This window comes from Melanaphis sacchari, unplaced genomic scaffold (assembly GCF_002803265.2).
Source record: "Melanaphis sacchari strain LSU unplaced genomic scaffold, SCAv2.0 Contig85_pilon_pilon, whole genome shotgun sequence".
NCBI classification, from domain to species: Eukaryota; Metazoa; Arthropoda; class Insecta; order Hemiptera; family Aphididae; genus Melanaphis; species Melanaphis sacchari.
Genome location: NW_020271605.1, coordinates 860686 through 879154, shown reverse-complemented (window position 1 = coordinate 879154; position 18469 = coordinate 860686). Strand labels below are relative to the sequence as shown.

At 23.1% G+C, this 18469-nt stretch overlaps 1 protein-coding gene across 1 annotated transcript in view; it reads left to right on the top strand.

The window, feature by feature from the left end:
* LOC112602335 (dystrophin, isoforms A/C/F/G/H-like) overlaps positions 1-18469 on the top strand; it is a 53846-nt gene that overhangs the window by 8615 nt on the left and 26762 nt on the right. Inside the window, exons 24-51 of the mRNA XM_025350361.1 lie at positions 210-362; positions 586-747; positions 2436-2564; positions 2660-2833; positions 3402-3515; positions 3925-4107; positions 4175-4363; positions 4578-5124; positions 5186-5511; positions 7418-7612; positions 7679-7852; positions 7917-8021; positions 8156-8323; positions 8563-8697; positions 8759-8907; positions 8983-9156; positions 9484-9612; positions 9851-10001; positions 10070-10177; positions 11243-11419; positions 11488-11595; positions 11707-11806; positions 14775-14911; positions 14967-15065; positions 16353-16458; positions 16527-16738; positions 16811-16965; positions 17039-17222. Of these exons, the coding sequence (XP_025206146.1) occupies positions 210-362; positions 586-747; positions 2436-2564; positions 2660-2833; positions 3402-3515; positions 3925-4107; positions 4175-4363; positions 4578-5124; positions 5186-5511; positions 7418-7612; positions 7679-7852; positions 7917-8021; positions 8156-8323; positions 8563-8697; positions 8759-8907; positions 8983-9156; positions 9484-9612; positions 9851-10001; positions 10070-10177; positions 11243-11419; positions 11488-11595; positions 11707-11806; positions 14775-14911; positions 14967-15065; positions 16353-16458; positions 16527-16738; positions 16811-16965; positions 17039-17222 (4743 nt within the window). The remainder of the gene's footprint in view (positions 1-209; positions 363-585; positions 748-2435; positions 2565-2659; positions 2834-3401; positions 3516-3924; positions 4108-4174; positions 4364-4577; positions 5125-5185; positions 5512-7417; positions 7613-7678; positions 7853-7916; positions 8022-8155; positions 8324-8562; positions 8698-8758; positions 8908-8982; positions 9157-9483; positions 9613-9850; positions 10002-10069; positions 10178-11242; positions 11420-11487; positions 11596-11706; positions 11807-14774; positions 14912-14966; positions 15066-16352; positions 16459-16526; positions 16739-16810; positions 16966-17038; positions 17223-18469) is intronic.

Genomic DNA, 18469 nt, shown 5'->3' with positions numbered 1-18469 from the left:
TTATTACACAAATTTTTTTAAGCTATTTTTGTTATTTAAAAAAAAAATGTTGATTAGTTAAATTAATAATTATAAATATTATTTTTAATATTTCATGTAAAAATCTGATTTAGGAACAATAATTTTTGATGAATTGATCCATGTTTTTCAAAATATCAAGCTTTTGTAAAAACTATTAATCATAGATTATGTTTATTTATATTTTTTAGGACTTAGAAAATTGCCTTAGAAACCATCCAGAATCTAGGGTTGATCGATTAAATGAAATCGGTGCGATTTTGTCAGATCACAATGTTATGGCATCTAGTATAAAAGTAGATTTAGCTAAAGTTACATCACGTTGCAAAAAGCTTACAACTCAAGTAATTTTTTTTTTTTTTGTTATTGTAATTAAGGTTCAATCTATTATTTTTATCTGGCATGACTGACTTTAAAAGAGCTTGCTTACGTTTTATTCACAATGTAAAATTAAAATATTACATTAATAATTCTTCAAAATGTTATGTTAAAGTCTATTTTAATTATATCAATCTCAATATATTATTAAATATTTTTTTCTTTTTTAATGTTATACATTTATATTAGGCAGAAGAAAAAGTTCAACGTTTAGAAGAAAGCATTGAACAAACACAAAAATCTGAAAATTGCATTGCCGAGTTTCAACAATGGCTTGAAACTACTGATCAACAACTTACATCTCGTATTCAAAATGATTTCTCACCACAAGATTTACCTAATGATGTTGAAGTAAGTTAATTTTATAATAAATTAATCCAAATCTAAATTGTTAATCAAAAATATTTTATATTATTTGATATGTATATGTTATGGCTAGAGTCTGAAATATAGCTAAAGTGCATTGGATATTGCGCATTCTAGCCATACTGGTTGGATAAAGTAAACACTTAACATTTAAAATCATAGTTTTGTACAAATTACCCGGCTAAAGTAGCTTTAGTCATTGTGTTATGGCTAATGTAATTATATTTTATTTCAATAAAATTAATTAATATATTTTAATAATTACATATTAATAAACTACATGGTATTCCTATATTAACCTAGTATTTTGAACATTAGCCATTGATTGATGGTAAAAAATATGTCTTTGTTAGGTGATCAGGGTTATCAACGTTGTGTGTGTAAATCAAATTGCAAAACAAATAAATGTAAATGTAAAGCATCAGGAATTTTATGCAATTCAAAATTTCATCAAAATTTACTATGTTCAAATAAATAGTAATATAAAAAATGTTATCTAATAAATATTATTAATTATATCTAATAAAAATAAATTTAATATTGCATCAAATTTAGTTTATCTATATTTAATTTTTAACATGTATGTCATAATACGATGGCTAAAGTTACTTTAGCCGATTAATTTGTACAAAACTATGATTTTAAATGTTAAGTGTTTACTTTATTCTACCAGGCTAGAGTGCACAATATCCGGATAATGTGCACTTTAGCCATATTTCGGACTCTAGCCGTAACATATATATATATTTACTGGATGGATGTACTTGGAATTTTTTGTAGAGTCATTGTGGTACAGGATTAGGAATCATTTCAAGTTTAAATTCTGTTTTATAAAATAATTATTTTTATTGAAAATATTTGTTTATTAAAATGTTCTAGTAAAATCACATATTCAACAAAATATCCAAGTTTAAAAAATTAACCACTAAATTATACATTTTGAATATTGATTAAAAACAATATGCAATATGACACAAGGAAAAGAAATTCAATTTTTATAATTAAATATTAAAAACAAAGAACACTTTAAATTATTAAACTACCTCAAGTTTATAAAGTAAAAACCAAGTTTTTTTTTTTTTTTAATTTTATTTCATTATAAGAATGTGTAGCTACAATATATACTGAAGAATTAGTAAAATACTTATTTTAGACATTATTATTTTTAATTATTTTTTTTTTTTTTTTAGTAGCTTTAAACCTATCTTGATATTTATATATCATTAAGATTGTTTTTTTATTTTTATATTTAATAATTTTTTTTAAATCCAAATTTTGAGTATTTCATAGAATTATTTAAATGAATTTCTTAATGTTATGCTAATAACTAAATACTTTTATAAATTAAGAAGTAATAAGTAGTATAATTGTATTTATTTTAAAACATACTTATATTAAACTATTTTTTTGAATTTTGAAACTAGTATTTTGTTTATAACAATATTTATTATTAAAAATGAACGGCAGTTGCTTATGAATGTAACATCTCCATTATGTAATTTGTATTAATACAATTTTTTTTTTTAATTTTTAAATTCTAATGTAGTAAACTGTTGGTTTATTTATTATCATGTTTGAATCATATTGTATTAATAACCAAATATTTCTGAGTATTTTTGTGTTTATTCAATGTAAATATTTTTTATTGATGTTGATTTTTTTTTGTGAAACAGAGATTATCAAATGAATTTCAAAATCAAGCTAAGCTTTTGCATGATATGGAAGAACAAATTTGCAACTATGAAATAGCAAATAAAAAAGAAGTTGCGAATCGTTTAAAAGATCAACTATCTTTATTAAAAGTGAGAAATTTGATTTTCTATTTAAAAGTTGAATTATTACTTAAATTGAATAAGTTGGTTTTTATTTTGATTTATTTTTCTGTATCATTGCTTAGAAACGCTTCTATCAGTTAGAAGAGAAATTTGAAAGATATCAATCTCCTGGAGATTTACCAACCCGTGTTACTAGAGTGTTGAGAGAATTACAATCCATTGAAAATACTATTTGTCTTTTAGAGCTGGCATCTGACGATCCTGATAGTATTAAAGGACAATTAGAACAATGCTTGGTAATTATTAAATGAAGTTAAATTATATTAATAAAATATAATGATTAGAATGTATAAACTATTCTTTGTATTTGGTATACTTACGATATATATTTTATTTAGAATTAAAAATCTAAGGAAAACTGTTTAAAAATGTATTTGGATTAAAGTTAATTTTATCGTATATAAATAAATGACTTAATACTTGTTCAATGTAACTTATTATTTATAACAAAATACATAATAAATAATTATATATAATTTTTGATTTTAATAGTAGAAATTTTTTTTTTACACAAAATAAACTTATAATGAGGCTTAAAATTGAATTCAAAATTACAAAAATATTTTATTTAAGATTATTTAATTTTTTTATGATTTAAAGTCAAACTGAAATATCTTATTTTTGTTCAAAATTGAATTTATGGTAATATAAACCATCAATAAACTAATTATTAACTTCAATAAAAAAGTAAATTTTAAATTTTAATTTCAAACTACAGATTTAATTATTTAATACATATAATAAAATATGTATCATTAGTTTATTACTTTAAATTAATACTTATTTGAAAAAAAAATATTACAGAAAATGAGTTCTACATTAGAAAGTTTAAAAAGTGAAGTAGAATTTGTGTTAAATTCAAATGAAAATTGTGAAAACCAACTTCAGCTAGAAACTATAAAACAACTGTACTCCAAAGTAAGTCAATTTTGTTTTCATTCAAAAATATAATTTAGAATTTAATTACTTCCACTAGCATTTAATGAAGAAAATATGGTCAGTTTTTATGTTAGCTTTTATTTAAAATAAACTTTCTATTTTTTTTTTTTTAAATTATCGTGTGATATTAAATGTAATTAAAAAATTATGACATAATAATCATAAAAATGTTGGAAATAAAGTGATTTATTATTCAAGATATTTATCATAATACTTTTACAAAATAGAAAAATATTCATGGAAATCTATCATAAAATTATGATTCTTTTAAAGGGCCTTTTACCAAATGCACTATTTAATCCATTTCTATAAAATCCTCTACTAATAATTCATTGTTCAACAATTAAATTTGAGTACTAAAATTGATAAAATATGTATTTTTTTTTAGTTGGTAAAAGATATTAATGACACTAAGTATAAGCTTGAAAAAGGTTTAAATGCTTTGGATTTCCTTGACACTAATATTAATCTTATGTCTAACTGGTTGGCTAAAGTGGAAGAAAAATTAGATGAATTTGAAAACACCCAATTACCTGAGAAAAATATGGAATCCAAAATTAAATTTACCAAAGTAATACTTATTATTATTTTTATTTTTGTTTTCACAATTTACAATGAATTATTATATTTTATAATAGCATATGTTAGACAAAGAAATTGACAAATGGGAAAAAGTTAAAAATTTAATTTTTACTCATTATACTGAATTTAAATCCCTCAAAGATCCTTTATGTGAGGATGATTCATATTGTGAACGATGTGATGTAATTTCTAATAGATGGACATTAGTTCTAAAAAGACTTCATGATAATTCAACACAAATGAAGGTTAGTTTAATAAGATATATTATTTTGTTTATAGTTATTATTTTGAAAATTTTTATAATTTTTTGCTTATTAATTTATTTTAAGTAGATCTTAAATTAACATTATTTTAAAATTATTTGCAAACTTTAATCTTTTTAACTATTGATGTAGAGTATAACTAAAACTATTTTTAGAATGCAATTATTTTATAAAAATCTATCAATTTTTTTTCTAGAATATATCTACAATAATGATAAATGAAAAATTAGGACAATTTGATAAATCCACAACATGTAAAGAAACATCTGTTCCTGAAATAACAATTACTGAAGAAAAAAATAAAAATAACCATAAAGAATTATTGGAAGATAGTGAAGATGATACATTCCAATTGACTAAAAACAGTATGTTATTTTCACAAGTATCGCAAGTAGATCCTATCATTTTTCAATCTTTTGTGAAACCTAAATGTGAAATTAATACACAAGAGTGTGTCATGGTTGAGATTAAAGAACATGAAATACTGAAATCTAGTGTTATTAGTCATGGTGAAGTAACTGCAGTTCACCGTGTAGTTCCTGAGGGTTATGCAGAAATGGTAGAGTTATCTGAGGATACAGAAACAGATGCAGATGAAACAGATGAGGAAAAATGGCCTCAAATTGTATATAGAAGAAAAAATACTGAAAAAAAATCATGTTTGAGCCCGTGTGAAATTTTAGTCAAGCGACAAAAACTGGCATCAAATGATTCATTAAAGTCTAGTTTAGAAAGCTTACATAGTAATTAATTTTTTTATTTTAATTGAATCTTATTTTTCATTCAATGTATTTTATACTTTAGGTAAGGAGTATATGGAGTCCTTAGAAGAAGAAGAAAAAAATCTTACTGATCCTGTTTGTGTTAAAGTGAACAAAACGCATCATACTACTATAACTGCATGGCAAACTCCTAAATCTAATAAAGAACATAAAGAAGTTATAATACGTAAAGAAATAGAATCATTAAATACATATAAAATTATTGGAGCTGTTCCTGAAGACAATGATAGTTTTTATGGTAGTGATAAAGAAACTGATGATTTAGTATTATTTTCAGAAGATGAAGGACTCAATGATAATGATAAGTATTCAGACTCTAGTTCATCTGATGAAGAACAATTAACAAAAGTAAGTAAATTATTTTATTGACTCTTTTACATTCAACTACTAATAAATATTATTAGTTTTAAATTATTTTACTGAAAAATTGAAAAAATATCATATTTTAAGATATTTAAATTTCAATACAATAATTTAAAAAATAAAGTATATTGAAACAGTACTCTATTTCTTAAATTCCACAATGTTTACAAAGAAATACGGCTATCTCCCAATATGCGGTCTACCTCCGTTTTGTGTGCTATGTAACTATAAATATGAGTATAGTATGCGATCTACCAATGTTATGTGTTCTACCTATAGCTGGGAATCCCACATAATTTATGTATTATCTACCAATTTATATGTTTTATCTTAATTTTTCATAATGATATATATTTTATCATGTAACAATACAGGTTACTGGGTTAGTTGGTATAGTGTCTTTTGTGGTAAAACAACTTTTTTAAATTTTGAGCTGAAAAAATAATTTTTAAAATGCTAGTTAAAGAATTTAATTCTTAGAGTACCTATTTGGAAAATGTTTTTTTATTAATGTGTTTTCAGTGTAAATTATAGTATGACATTTATAAATGAATTTCTTAATAAATTAAATTTTTTTTATTTATACTTTTAATATTATTACGGTAAATCGCATAATTTTGTGCTAAACCACATATTGGGAGATAGCCAATAATACAATTAATATTCAAAACAAAATTATTTTGAGTTTAATTTAATACAATCCATTATGTTTAAATAAATACTATTATTATACCTTTTATACTATATTTTAACCTTTTTGGTATAAGAACAAGTAGTTTTATTTTAAATAAATAGAAGTTATAAAATGTTTATATCAATTTTTCTATGGTAAAAATGTAATAATGCATACACACAAAAATTTATCATTCTTAAAATCTTAAATATTTAGCAATAAGATTCACAACAAAGAACTACAGAATGCAAAATATTTAGTGAATAGATGTATTACAACTAAATATTTGTAAAATTACTTTCTAATTGTTTTGCTGTTGCTTATACATATAATAACTATATGGCCTATACATTAGACAAATTATACAATTCAGTGATTATATAATCATAATCAGCTCACATATTAAAAATGTAATTTAAAGGAATAAATATTTATTATCATTATTTATTTATATTATATATGTTTGTATAAAATTATTAAAATTGACAAATATAATTTTGGTTGTGTATTTGCTTTTCAAATATTGAAATTAGACAATTCTTACAGTAAATATTGAATTAATTAATTATAAATCAGAGTCCATGGTCAATTAGGTGTGTAGTAGTAAAACCAGTTATGAGTGTGTGTGGTAATTTTTATAACATTATTATACAAATATATTAAAGTATTATATTAGTTTTATTTTAGTAATTTTTATATTTCAATAGTTTTTAGTCTTGTTATCGATTTATGTCATAAAAAGTTTCTTGAAAAAATAGTTGTTTTTTCTTATTACAATACCTTTGTACCATTTTATGTGTTAATTATCTTTTTTCTTATTTTATATTTATATTTTTTTTGATAAAAAGTAAAGAAATTCATTTTTTTAAATATATTGATAGTAGTGAAATCTGTTTTTAAAATACCTGTGGCTTTTGAATTAAATAAACATATATATTTGTTTATTTATATATTTATTTTTTATAATATTATACTATTATTGCACACAATTATTTATTACAATATAAATACATTAAAATATAATTTATTTGATAAGGTATCAAATAAATTCAAAATAGGTTCATTAAACAATAAGTAAAAAAAAAAAGTTATTCATAAAATATTTAATTAAAATTAAAATTTATAACGAATTTGATTATTAAACATTATGTTCAAAATGGTAAGATTTAATTTGTGATCTTCTTATTTCCTATATTAAATCCTATTTTAAAATTTTAGGGTATTTCATTTGTGAAGGAAAGAATTGAAAATGTAACTACTCCAAAATTATTAAATACATCAATAGTTAACAACATAGATGTTGATATTGAAAAATATGAAAATGAAGCAAAACAAATGCTAGCTAGAATGGAACTTACATTAAAAGATCTTCGACAATTAAATACGGAATCAGATCCAAATAAACGTTTTGAGGTATTTTATTTTTAATATCTTTACTTTTAGATATATTTTATATACTTTATAATTTTTTTTAAATAGTCTATTGAACAAGAAGTTAGTAATATAGCACCAGATGCAGCTACTTTAATAAGCAAAGGTGATAGTCTTATACTAGCAAGCTATACAGGTGATCCCTCCAGAGCAAACACTTTGTATACTTTAATTCAAGACAGACTTAGAGTAATGTGGACTCATATTATGTCAGAAATAGAGGTAGAAACTTACATAAGTAACATTTACTTTTATATAGTTATTTATTGAATTCATTTTTTTACAGATTGTTAAACTTCAGACACAAATGTTAAAGAAACAAGTGGAATCATTCAATAAAATAACTCTAGATATTGAAAACTGGATTAACCATAAGCATAATAACTCAGAGGTAAATAAAATTAAATAGTTTTTGATTGCATTTTTTTGAAAGTAATATTCTGCTGAGATAAATTAATTAAAATATATTATTAAAATGATTGTACATATATGTATATATTTATTTATAATTTTATTAATTTTAAGGTATTTGAACGGGAAATTAATAACAAATATGCTAATTTATTAGAAATGAATGAGATAATAGACGATACTGAAGCGTTGTGTTGTGATAAAGATGCTATTAATAAAATGAAATTGAAAATTATTGAACTTGAAAATAAGCTGAATAAATTAAGCCCTTTGTCTCAACAAGTAAGTATAATGCAAATAATTATTTTTAACTATTAACTTATATATATAAACTAATGGCTCAACTAGTACAGTATCTTAGAGGAGGATATAGACCCATTTTAATATTATACCAAAAGTAATCCATATCTTTATATGGATTATTTATTTTGAGAGGGCCTATATGTGAGAGGTCTAAGCTCCCCTAGCCCCCCCTCTCCTAGTTGTGTTTATGATATAAACTAATATATAATATGTTGTAGGAAAATGTCAATGTACCTGTAGAAGTGTTATCTCAAATAGAAGAGACAAGAAAAAATTTGAGTTCTTTATTAAAACAGTTAAACTTAATACCATTGTCAAATAATTCAGTTGCTCTTCAAAGTTCTAAGATTAAAGTATAATTATAAAAATTATAATAACAAAAATCTTTATTTCTATTAAATGTTTTCATTACAGGATATTCAAAGTAAAACTGAGGTTTTGAAAAAATCTATTGAAAATTTGAGTTCAAAAAATACTAATGATGAAATATTTGTGCAACGAAACATTGAAAAAATGCAGGAGACTTGGGAATTGCTTAATAAGTGTGTGATTGAACGGACTGGGTTAGATATTTAATTTATATTTTTATTAAATCTATAGCTAATACTTTTTAAAACTTATCTAAACATCATTTTTAGACAACTATCTAGTATAGATACAGAAATTACCAATTTACAACAAAGTGGTAAAGAACTATCTGAATGGTTGGCAGAAATTGAAAGTGATATGGAAGAAAATAACTTAACATTGACATTACAAGAGAAAAAAAATAAACAGCATAATTTAGAAAAGCGAGTGTCATCTAGACATAGGTAATTTTTAATTTAAAATAAAAATTTTATCATTGATAAATTGTTGACATTTTCAAGAGTATATTAAAGCTGTGGTGGTAAATTATATTATGTTTCAATAATTTTGTCTCTCATACCTTTTAACTAAATAGCCCTGTTAATCTTTCCCTTGTGTTTTTTAATTTCCAGTTTTTCTTATTATTTATTGAACTTAAAGAAATATTTTATTTATTAAACTTATAAACAGTAAATGTTTCTAATTATAATGTAGTAGCTATTAATGTTTTTCTAAAGTTTAGAGTACAACATACATTTTAATCTTTCGTTTATTTTTGTTTAATTCAACAGAACAGTTATTAGTTTTCTAAATTGTTCACGGACATTATGGTCACACTCAGACAGTTTCCAATCAGAAGTTGAGAGTTTAAGATTAAGATGGCAAGCAGTTTTAAATAAGCTGACAACGCAACGAGAAAAGTATGTGTATTTTATGTTCTAAATCTATCCCATAATTTTATCCAAGTTGTCAAATACTGGAAAGAAGGTGTTATTTTTACTCATTTGGCATTAGTCCAAATTTTTTATAATTATTTTGTCTAGGGATATATTATAAGTATTTTATTTTTGTTATTCTTTCTGAACTCATTCAGGTACTTTTGTTAACAATAAAATAGTTATCAGTTTTTTTATTTATTTTAATTTTTATGTTTATTAGAGTGAATGAGATGGAAAAATCTAAATCTGATTTTTCAAGTGCTGTATCTGCTACAAAAATTACTATTGATCAAACTTTAAATGTGCTTCAAGCTACGCAAGTCAATCCTTCTGAAGTTGATTCACTAAATTCAAAAAGTCGTTTATTAAAGGTATTTCTTATTTTTTTTAATAGAATAATTATTTTTAATTTACTCATCTATGTATTGTAATTTTATAGTCTAAAGAATTAGAGTTGCTAACTCGAAGAAAAGAATTAGATTCTATTAATTTAAAAAAATTGAAACAATCAAATGATCTCGAATCAATTAAATCACTTCTTGATAAGGTAATAATTTAAAATAAGTTGTTAACTTTCTAAAAAGTATTCAATTGTCATTGAATCATTTAAAAAATGTATACATTGATTAGTATTTTTATTATAATTACAATATATTTAATTAAGCAATTAGTAAAATATAAATGGTTATTTATCTTCTCTAAGTAATATTTTAGATCCTAAATGAAGCTCAGAATTTTTAGTTTTACAATTTTTTTTTATTTGTATGATAAGATTTTTGAGAAAAATTTGCTTAAAAACATTTTGGGAAGTTTTTGGTATCAAATTGTATCTAGTATTACTTAGAGATAGTCTTTTTGTTTTAGATTTTTTATGACTAATAATGATAAAATTTCAATCAATACTCAATAAAATGTAGGAATAATGTAGATTAACTACAATAATCATTAAATTGTCAACATTTTATTAAGCTTCTATGTGTGATTTAGGAATATTTATTATAATTAAATCAATTATTTTATTTGTTTTCGATAGATTTTTCATGTGTAAAAAAAAGTATTTGTCTAAGCATAATTAATATACAATTTTTTACTGTTAATAATTATCTAATTATCTTAGTTTCATATGATAATAAATTTTAATGTATAGCTTAATTATAAACTATGGAAATTATCCAGTTTAAAAATAATATTTAAAATTATTTACTAAAAAACTAAACATAACTTATTATAAATGAAAAAAAATATTTGTTTTATACCAACTAGTTATTATTGTGATATTAAGGTAACAATATTGAAATTTTAGATTACCGCTACTACATTTTTCAAAATCAAATTAATATATAAAGTGTTTAAATTGTAAGTTAATTATAAACTAAAAACAGATTAACACACTGTTTATAATTTTTTTCTAAAAAAAATTAAATATTGATTAAACTTATTTTATAGCCAGTAAATGTTAAATTAGCATTTTGATTTTTTTTTCTTCATTTGGATAAAACAAAATAAAAGATAATTTTCATCTTGTATAAGTCGGTTAAGATTTAATAATAAAAAATTCATTTTGGTTAAATATTACTTAAGAAAATATTAATGATTTACATGTATTTTTTAGGTTATATCCGATTTGTCTGATAATTTAGAATGTTTAAATGGAAAATTAAATGCTTTAAACAAATTTACAAGTCAACTAAAAGAATTAAATAGTTGGGTTATAATAAAAAGATCAGAAGCAGAAGAATTTCATATAAAACCTATTTCAGAGAGAAAATTAGCTATTGAAAAATTACAAGTAAGTTTTTCATTTCTATTAACATTGAATAAAGCATTAATTAACAATAGTTATATTTGTTATTTTAGTTAAACTTGTCAGAACGAAATGCAGAAGTAAAAGATATATTAGAAAATTTTACAAATATTGAAAAACAATGTGAAGAAATTGGTCAACCAGTATCTGTAGATTTACAAGTAAAACTATTATTATATTACTATTTATAAGTGTATTATTGTATATGTGTATACTGTTTTTTAAATTTCATAATTAATTTAAAAATATTTAATTGAATGATTTTATTTTAGGATATAGTTAAGAATCTTAGAGACAATTGGAATTATTTAAGATGTATAAATGAAAGTATTTTGAAAAAACCATCAGTTACATCTATTGAAGTAAAAAAAGGTGATATATTTTTTAAATTTTTATTTATATTTAGACTTGATGTACTCGATTTAATTTCATATCAAAATAATCAGTGATTCAACCAAAGAATATGCTTTTGTAGACTAAATCCCCCTTTGAGTTGCATTGATGTGAAGTATAATACTAATATGTGTATAATTTAAGTTACAAATTATTATTTGATTCATTACTGCTTTATTTTTCATAAGACAATGATAATTTGTTGTTGTTTTAGAATTTTACTTAATCATTACATCCTTAAAAATAATTTCTAGTTGTACCACTACTAAGTATAAAAAGACTTTAAAATAATATTTTCAACTATTTAAGGAATATTCTTCATTATATAATATTATTTATAGTCCATTAGAAAAATTAGTCATTATTAATTAGAGTCAAGACAGTGCTCTGACCTATTTTCTCAGGTAATTTACTCGAGGCACTGCCCTAAATCTATTATTAAGGGACTTGTACCTAAAAAAAAAAATTTTAAATTTTAATGGGTTTTGGCTGTAATTTAGGTAATGGCCATAACCACTTTTTTATTTATTAATATTGTATTCAAGTATTATCATATACATTTTTCTTTTAATAAGCAAATTTAACCCTAAGAAAACTAAATGGGTTCAGAAGATTTAGTTTGCCAGTTCCCGCCAATGCTTAGGTTTTTAGATGTTTAGTTTGTTTTAGATGGCATTAATTTAATATATAGTATTGTTATGTACATTTGCAACAAGTAGGTATACTTGTTATAATTATTTGTTATTTATTAGAGACTAGAGTTGAATACCTAAAGAATACATTATAGAATATAGTAAGATTTTTATTTTGTACTATCTACTACTGAGAAAAAATAGCTATTTAAATTAAAGTGAGTGGTAGCTTATCACAAACAGTTTACAAAAGAGATAATAAAAAATGAAAACATTAATAGCTCTAATCATAATTAAGTTGTGATTTATTTATTTTTTCATGATCTTGTTTAATCATTAGGTTTTAAAAGCACTTTTTAAAAATGAATATGTTTCAAGTATTAAAATATTCAATTAAGTTTTAATTGCATAAAACGATTTATTTTTGCATGAATAATCGGTACCAAATAATTTAACGGTATGGTATTAAATATATTGTTAATTTATTCGTTATAAGTTATAACAAATTAATCGTGTTGAAATGATACGGGGAAAATATGCCACCCTACATTATTATCAAGACAAAACTTTAAAACCATTAAAAGTTTTCGCATTCAAGTTAGCGTATCAAATAATAGTGCATATCGTTAAGCTTATAAATCAGTGTGGTGTTTTTTTTTAGTTCTATACTCCTGTGGGACTTTTATATTATGCAAAAGAGTGAACAATTTCCCAAGTATGCAACATCAATTTGAGTTCTTAAAGGTTGGGTTCGGGTATTTTTAAGATTCGTAATCAACTTATATAACTACGACGATACGTCGCGATAACTTAGATCTCTCCGTACGCGGTACATAGAATATCGGAAGTTAAAAAAAAATATCGAGGCAAGCTGTCTCACGTCTCGGTGTTTGGATCAAACATTTAATGTTATATAGTTAATAATTTATCTTTAATTATTATTTATCACGGTGTCTGTCCGTGATGAAGACGCTGTCGATGTCGTGTAGGACGTGCGCGAGGATCGATAATGCGAAGAGTGCAGGAGAAAACTTTGGAATATTAACACTGCCGCCTAGGGGTTTTCGTCCTGACGCTGTTACGCGCACGTGTGGGAGAACGTAGTGGTGGCAGTGTAATGATGATAGTGCGGTACTAGTAGTAGTACTTTTGGTGGGTGATTGGGTACGTATGTGCGTGCGTAAGTCGTACCCATTCGTAGCTGTCGGTCGCGCATTCAGCTTTTGCCAAGTCTACACTACTTGTACTCAGCGGAGGGAAAAGTGCCGGTCGTCCAGCCGCGCGCGTACGCCACGACTCCACCCACTTGTGTGTGAATCGATGAGGGTGTCCGTCGCCGCGCGAGTACACGGAACACATCTCGTGCGCGCTACTTGTTCCGGTTCATCCGCGCGACCCGCATCGGCAAGACATCCCTTTCCTCAGCCACCCGGGTGGCATTCAGCCACGCGGCCGCCGCCGATCATCCCCATTTTGTTTACTTATAGAGTCCGTTCATATTTTTTATTTTTTCACACGTTTTCTTTACAATTTTTTCTACGTACCTAACCGTTACTGCACAATTATCGATACACGATTAAAGGGCCGTTAATCCATGGATCATGTTTCGATTGTAAGTACAATAATATCATCGCCTCGTTCTTGACGAAACTTTAATAATATTCCTACACGACCTCGTAATATTCTTATTTTAGATGATATCTACATCGATGTTGAAGGTTTTGGGTTCGTTGTGTTTTTTAGTAGTAAGATGGTGTTTGATTTTGTTAGAATTTCTTTGCGTACTTTTAAAAAAAATTTATCACGCTCATGTTTTTACATAAATTAAGTAACGTTTTTTTTAATTTAATTATTTATTATTAATCCTTTTGGTTGTTTTTTTTTAAATTTTTAAATATATTTATTGTATTACGAGCTTGATTTACTTGCTCTGATTTATTTAAACTTAAAAAAAATGTATTTATGTTTACATCTTCATTTTAATTTATGAACATACTAGTTATTGTTGAAAATAATCTAACAGCATACAAAATTTGATGTCTAGGGTGGTATTTTATGACGGTATTCTTATAAGAAATTATTTATTTTACAATTTTATTTGATACATTTAATATATTTTAGCTTATTAATTAGTGTCTACAACGACTATAACCTATGTTTTATTCAACTTATTTTAACTTAACTATCTGTTTAAATAAAACAGTTAAAAGTAATATTAAACTAATTTAATTTTAGAATATAAATAAATTACCATTATTTACCAATTTATTGCTATGTAAATTTGATATTATATATTTGTTTTAATAATTTTGTAGCAGAAGAAAATTGGAAGAGTCTAACAAAAAATGCCTCCGAAACACATCCCCGTTCAAGTTTACGATCCCTATCTCCTGCCAATTCATCAGATGCACTTCTCAATTTATTAGCTAGTTTTGATAAATCAATTCTTCAGGTATTAATTTTTATAGAATGAAAATGTTCAAATTTTAAATTATTATTTGTTTTAGATTTGTGATTGGTTGGCTTTAGAAGAAAAGATGCTGCGTCAACAATCAGTTACTGTTGGGGATGTCGACGATATACTTCAGCTCATCGATAAACAAAAGGCAAGTATATGATTATTTAGATATTTAATTTATGTTAAAATGTACAATTGGAATTATATAATTGTATACATAAAAAATTGTATAATTGTATAATGAAACTGAAATTATAGTATTACATTCTCAACATTTAAATTATTTTTATAAATTCTAGCATAAAGCTATTTATTTCAGATTTAAACTATTTGTTATCTAAAATTAACAGACTTATAAACCTTATATGTTATAAAGATAAATTATCACGATCAGAAAATATTTATGTTATCTCTTTAACTTAAAAAAGTTTTATATATTTTATCTTCCACCTATTTCATTTTTTAATGTTGTAAATAGCAGATATAAAATTTCAAGATACAAAGGGGGGTAGGGAACAAAACATTATTTTTGAGGTCAAAGCCAACTAGTATAATATTGAAATTGTAAATTAATAAATTGTTATAACTTATGATATTTCCTATCATAAAAATAAATTTAAGTTATTTAAATTTACTAATAGAAAATCTTTATAATCCAGAAATTTTCTTAGCAAATATTTGATTAAATAAATATTTTAACTTAGTAGTTAGTATCATTATGCTGATAATTAAAATCAATTATTATTTAAATGAAATTATAACAATAAACAAATAATAATAATAATAATAATAATAATAATAATAAAATAATACAATTATATCTCAAAAATATTTAACTTTGTTAATACTTTATTTTTTAAATTTAAATTTAAGATCTCTTTGTTTACAAAATTTTGATTTATTTATTTATTTTTAGTTATTTAAGATTTATTATAATTCAAGAAACCTTAATTTTTAAATTAACATTTAAATGTCAATATCTCTTAAAAAATAAATACACTATGTTATAATAACATAATACATAATTTTATAAAAATTATTAAAATGATTATTTACTTAGTTATATGTATGTAAACACAGTTACCATAGCAATATAATGTCCTTATGGTTTCTTATATATTTTTTTATTTATAAGATGATTTTGTCTATTATCTTGTGATTCAAATTATCATTTTCATTTATTTTTTAACAATATATATCATATGTTATATTTATTGAAAAATATATTTTAATATTATACTTTTTTTTTTTTTTTTGATTTTTCACCCAATTGATCTTACTTACTAGTTTTAAATTACATAATGTTATTTTCTGCTAATACTAAAAAATTTTTAACTAAATAAATAAATAAATAATTAATTAATTTAACATTGTTCAATATATATTCTTATTAAAAGTATGTAAAAACTAATATAATTTGTTTTTTTACGTGTAGAACGTATTACAGGAGTTGGAACAAAAAAAGCCTCAACTTGATGAACTAGTTCATACTGCTGAAAACCTTAAAGCTGATTCAAATCGACAACAATTACATGGAAAAGGTAATTTATTGTTAATTTTTAATGAATGATGTATATTTTATATAATATTTAATATTATTATTCTATAGTTACTAAATTGCGTGAACATTGGGATGAAACAAATAATAAAGTAATGCAACGTAAAACTGAATTAAATGCAATGTTGAGTGATAGTCAACGTTATGAAACAAAAAAAATGGAAATAGATACTTGGTTGACTAGAATGGAGAATAGACTACAGCGAATGAGTTCAGTCGGTAACACAGCCGATGTATTAGATGCACAACAGAGAGAACAAAAAGTATTGAACAAATATTATCAAATTTAATTTAAAATGAATACTAAATATTAATTTTGTTTCTGTGAATTGTAGTCATTCCATGTTGAGTTACATCAATACAAACACCAGATTGACTTATTTAATCAACTTACACAAAAATTAATTGCAGTTTATCAAAATGATGATACTTCTAAAATTAAAAAATTAACTGAACAAATAAATCAAAGATTTCAAAACCTTAATACAAAGTAAATTTAGTTTTATGAGATACATATGAGATTGATATTATATTTAATTATTAATTTCTTATTTTCTTTTTAGCATTATAAGCCGAGGAAAAGTATTACATTCAGCGATGAATTCCTTGCAAAATTTAGACAAATCTTTTGACAACTTTTTAGGATGGTTGTCTGAAGCAGAATCATCTATGGAAACAATTGAAGCTGAATTCGATAGATGTAATACACTCAAACGAGAAAACACTACAGCAATGAACCAATTAAAGGTACGTGATTGATTACATTATATAATATAAGTTTAAATAATATTTGGTCTTTAAATATTATTTAATTAGTAATATTGACTAAAGATTCTGTGCCTTATATCTAAGGCTCTCATTATTGTTATAAAAATAATGAATGTCAAAATGAATAAAATATTCATATTTGCATTTACATTTAATAGTTGACATTTTATTAAAAATATTTCGGAAAAGGTGAAATTTAAGCTAAAGTTTATGCTATATTGGTCTAGAAATATAATATAAATGTTGAGTTAAAATATTATTTTATTGTAATATTGTGTATGGTAGTACTTTTCTTTTATGTAAACTAAATTATTTATTTAATTATTGTTGCTAAATTAATTTTTTATAGCAAAATTTATAAATTGCTAATACTTATAGATTTAATATTATATTATATAACACTAATAGGATATCGTAAAAGTTATTACCTAATCTATAATTAGAAGTTACTAATACTTTTTTATGAATGAAATTTCTGCATAATACTATTTTATTTTTTTTCATCAGTAAAATTAATAACTGTTTAATACAAAGTTGATCATATAAGATATTAAGTATATAATACTAAATATTACATGCTATAATACTCAAAATTTTCATAAAATAATAGAAATGAGTATTACTTTTAGATAATGAAGTGTATACAGGTAAAGGACATGGATGCTTTAATGAACAAATTAAGAAAATAGAAAGATGTAATAAAAATAGTATTGTAGTCATCAGGAAATTTTGATAATGAGATATCTAAAGTAAATATAAGTATGAATAGTATGATTGATATAATAGAAATTTTGGTGAAAGAAAAATACAATTTATGTTTAAGTATTAAAATAAATGATAAGTTTAATTCAGTGTATGAAGTATTTATATCGATTAAAATTTTAAATTATTATTCAATCTACCTAAATCTATGCTAGTAACTTTTATAAAAACTTAAAATTACTCTTTAGAAAATAGTTTTTCTAAGCATTTTATGATAATTTTCTTTAATTTTCCCACTAAATAACAAAATATTCCAAAAAAAATTTTTTTTTAATTAGTTCAAAAATGGTCAGAATATTTTCAAAAATATACTATCTCTGTAGAAAATGTTAATATAAACATTTGGTGAGTATGATTTTCAAGTATCTGTAGTTATTTGTTCTTGAAATTCTACAAAATAAAAATAGATTTTGTCAAACACCTGGTTTTGTATTATAATTTTAATATAAACTAAAAGTTAAGGA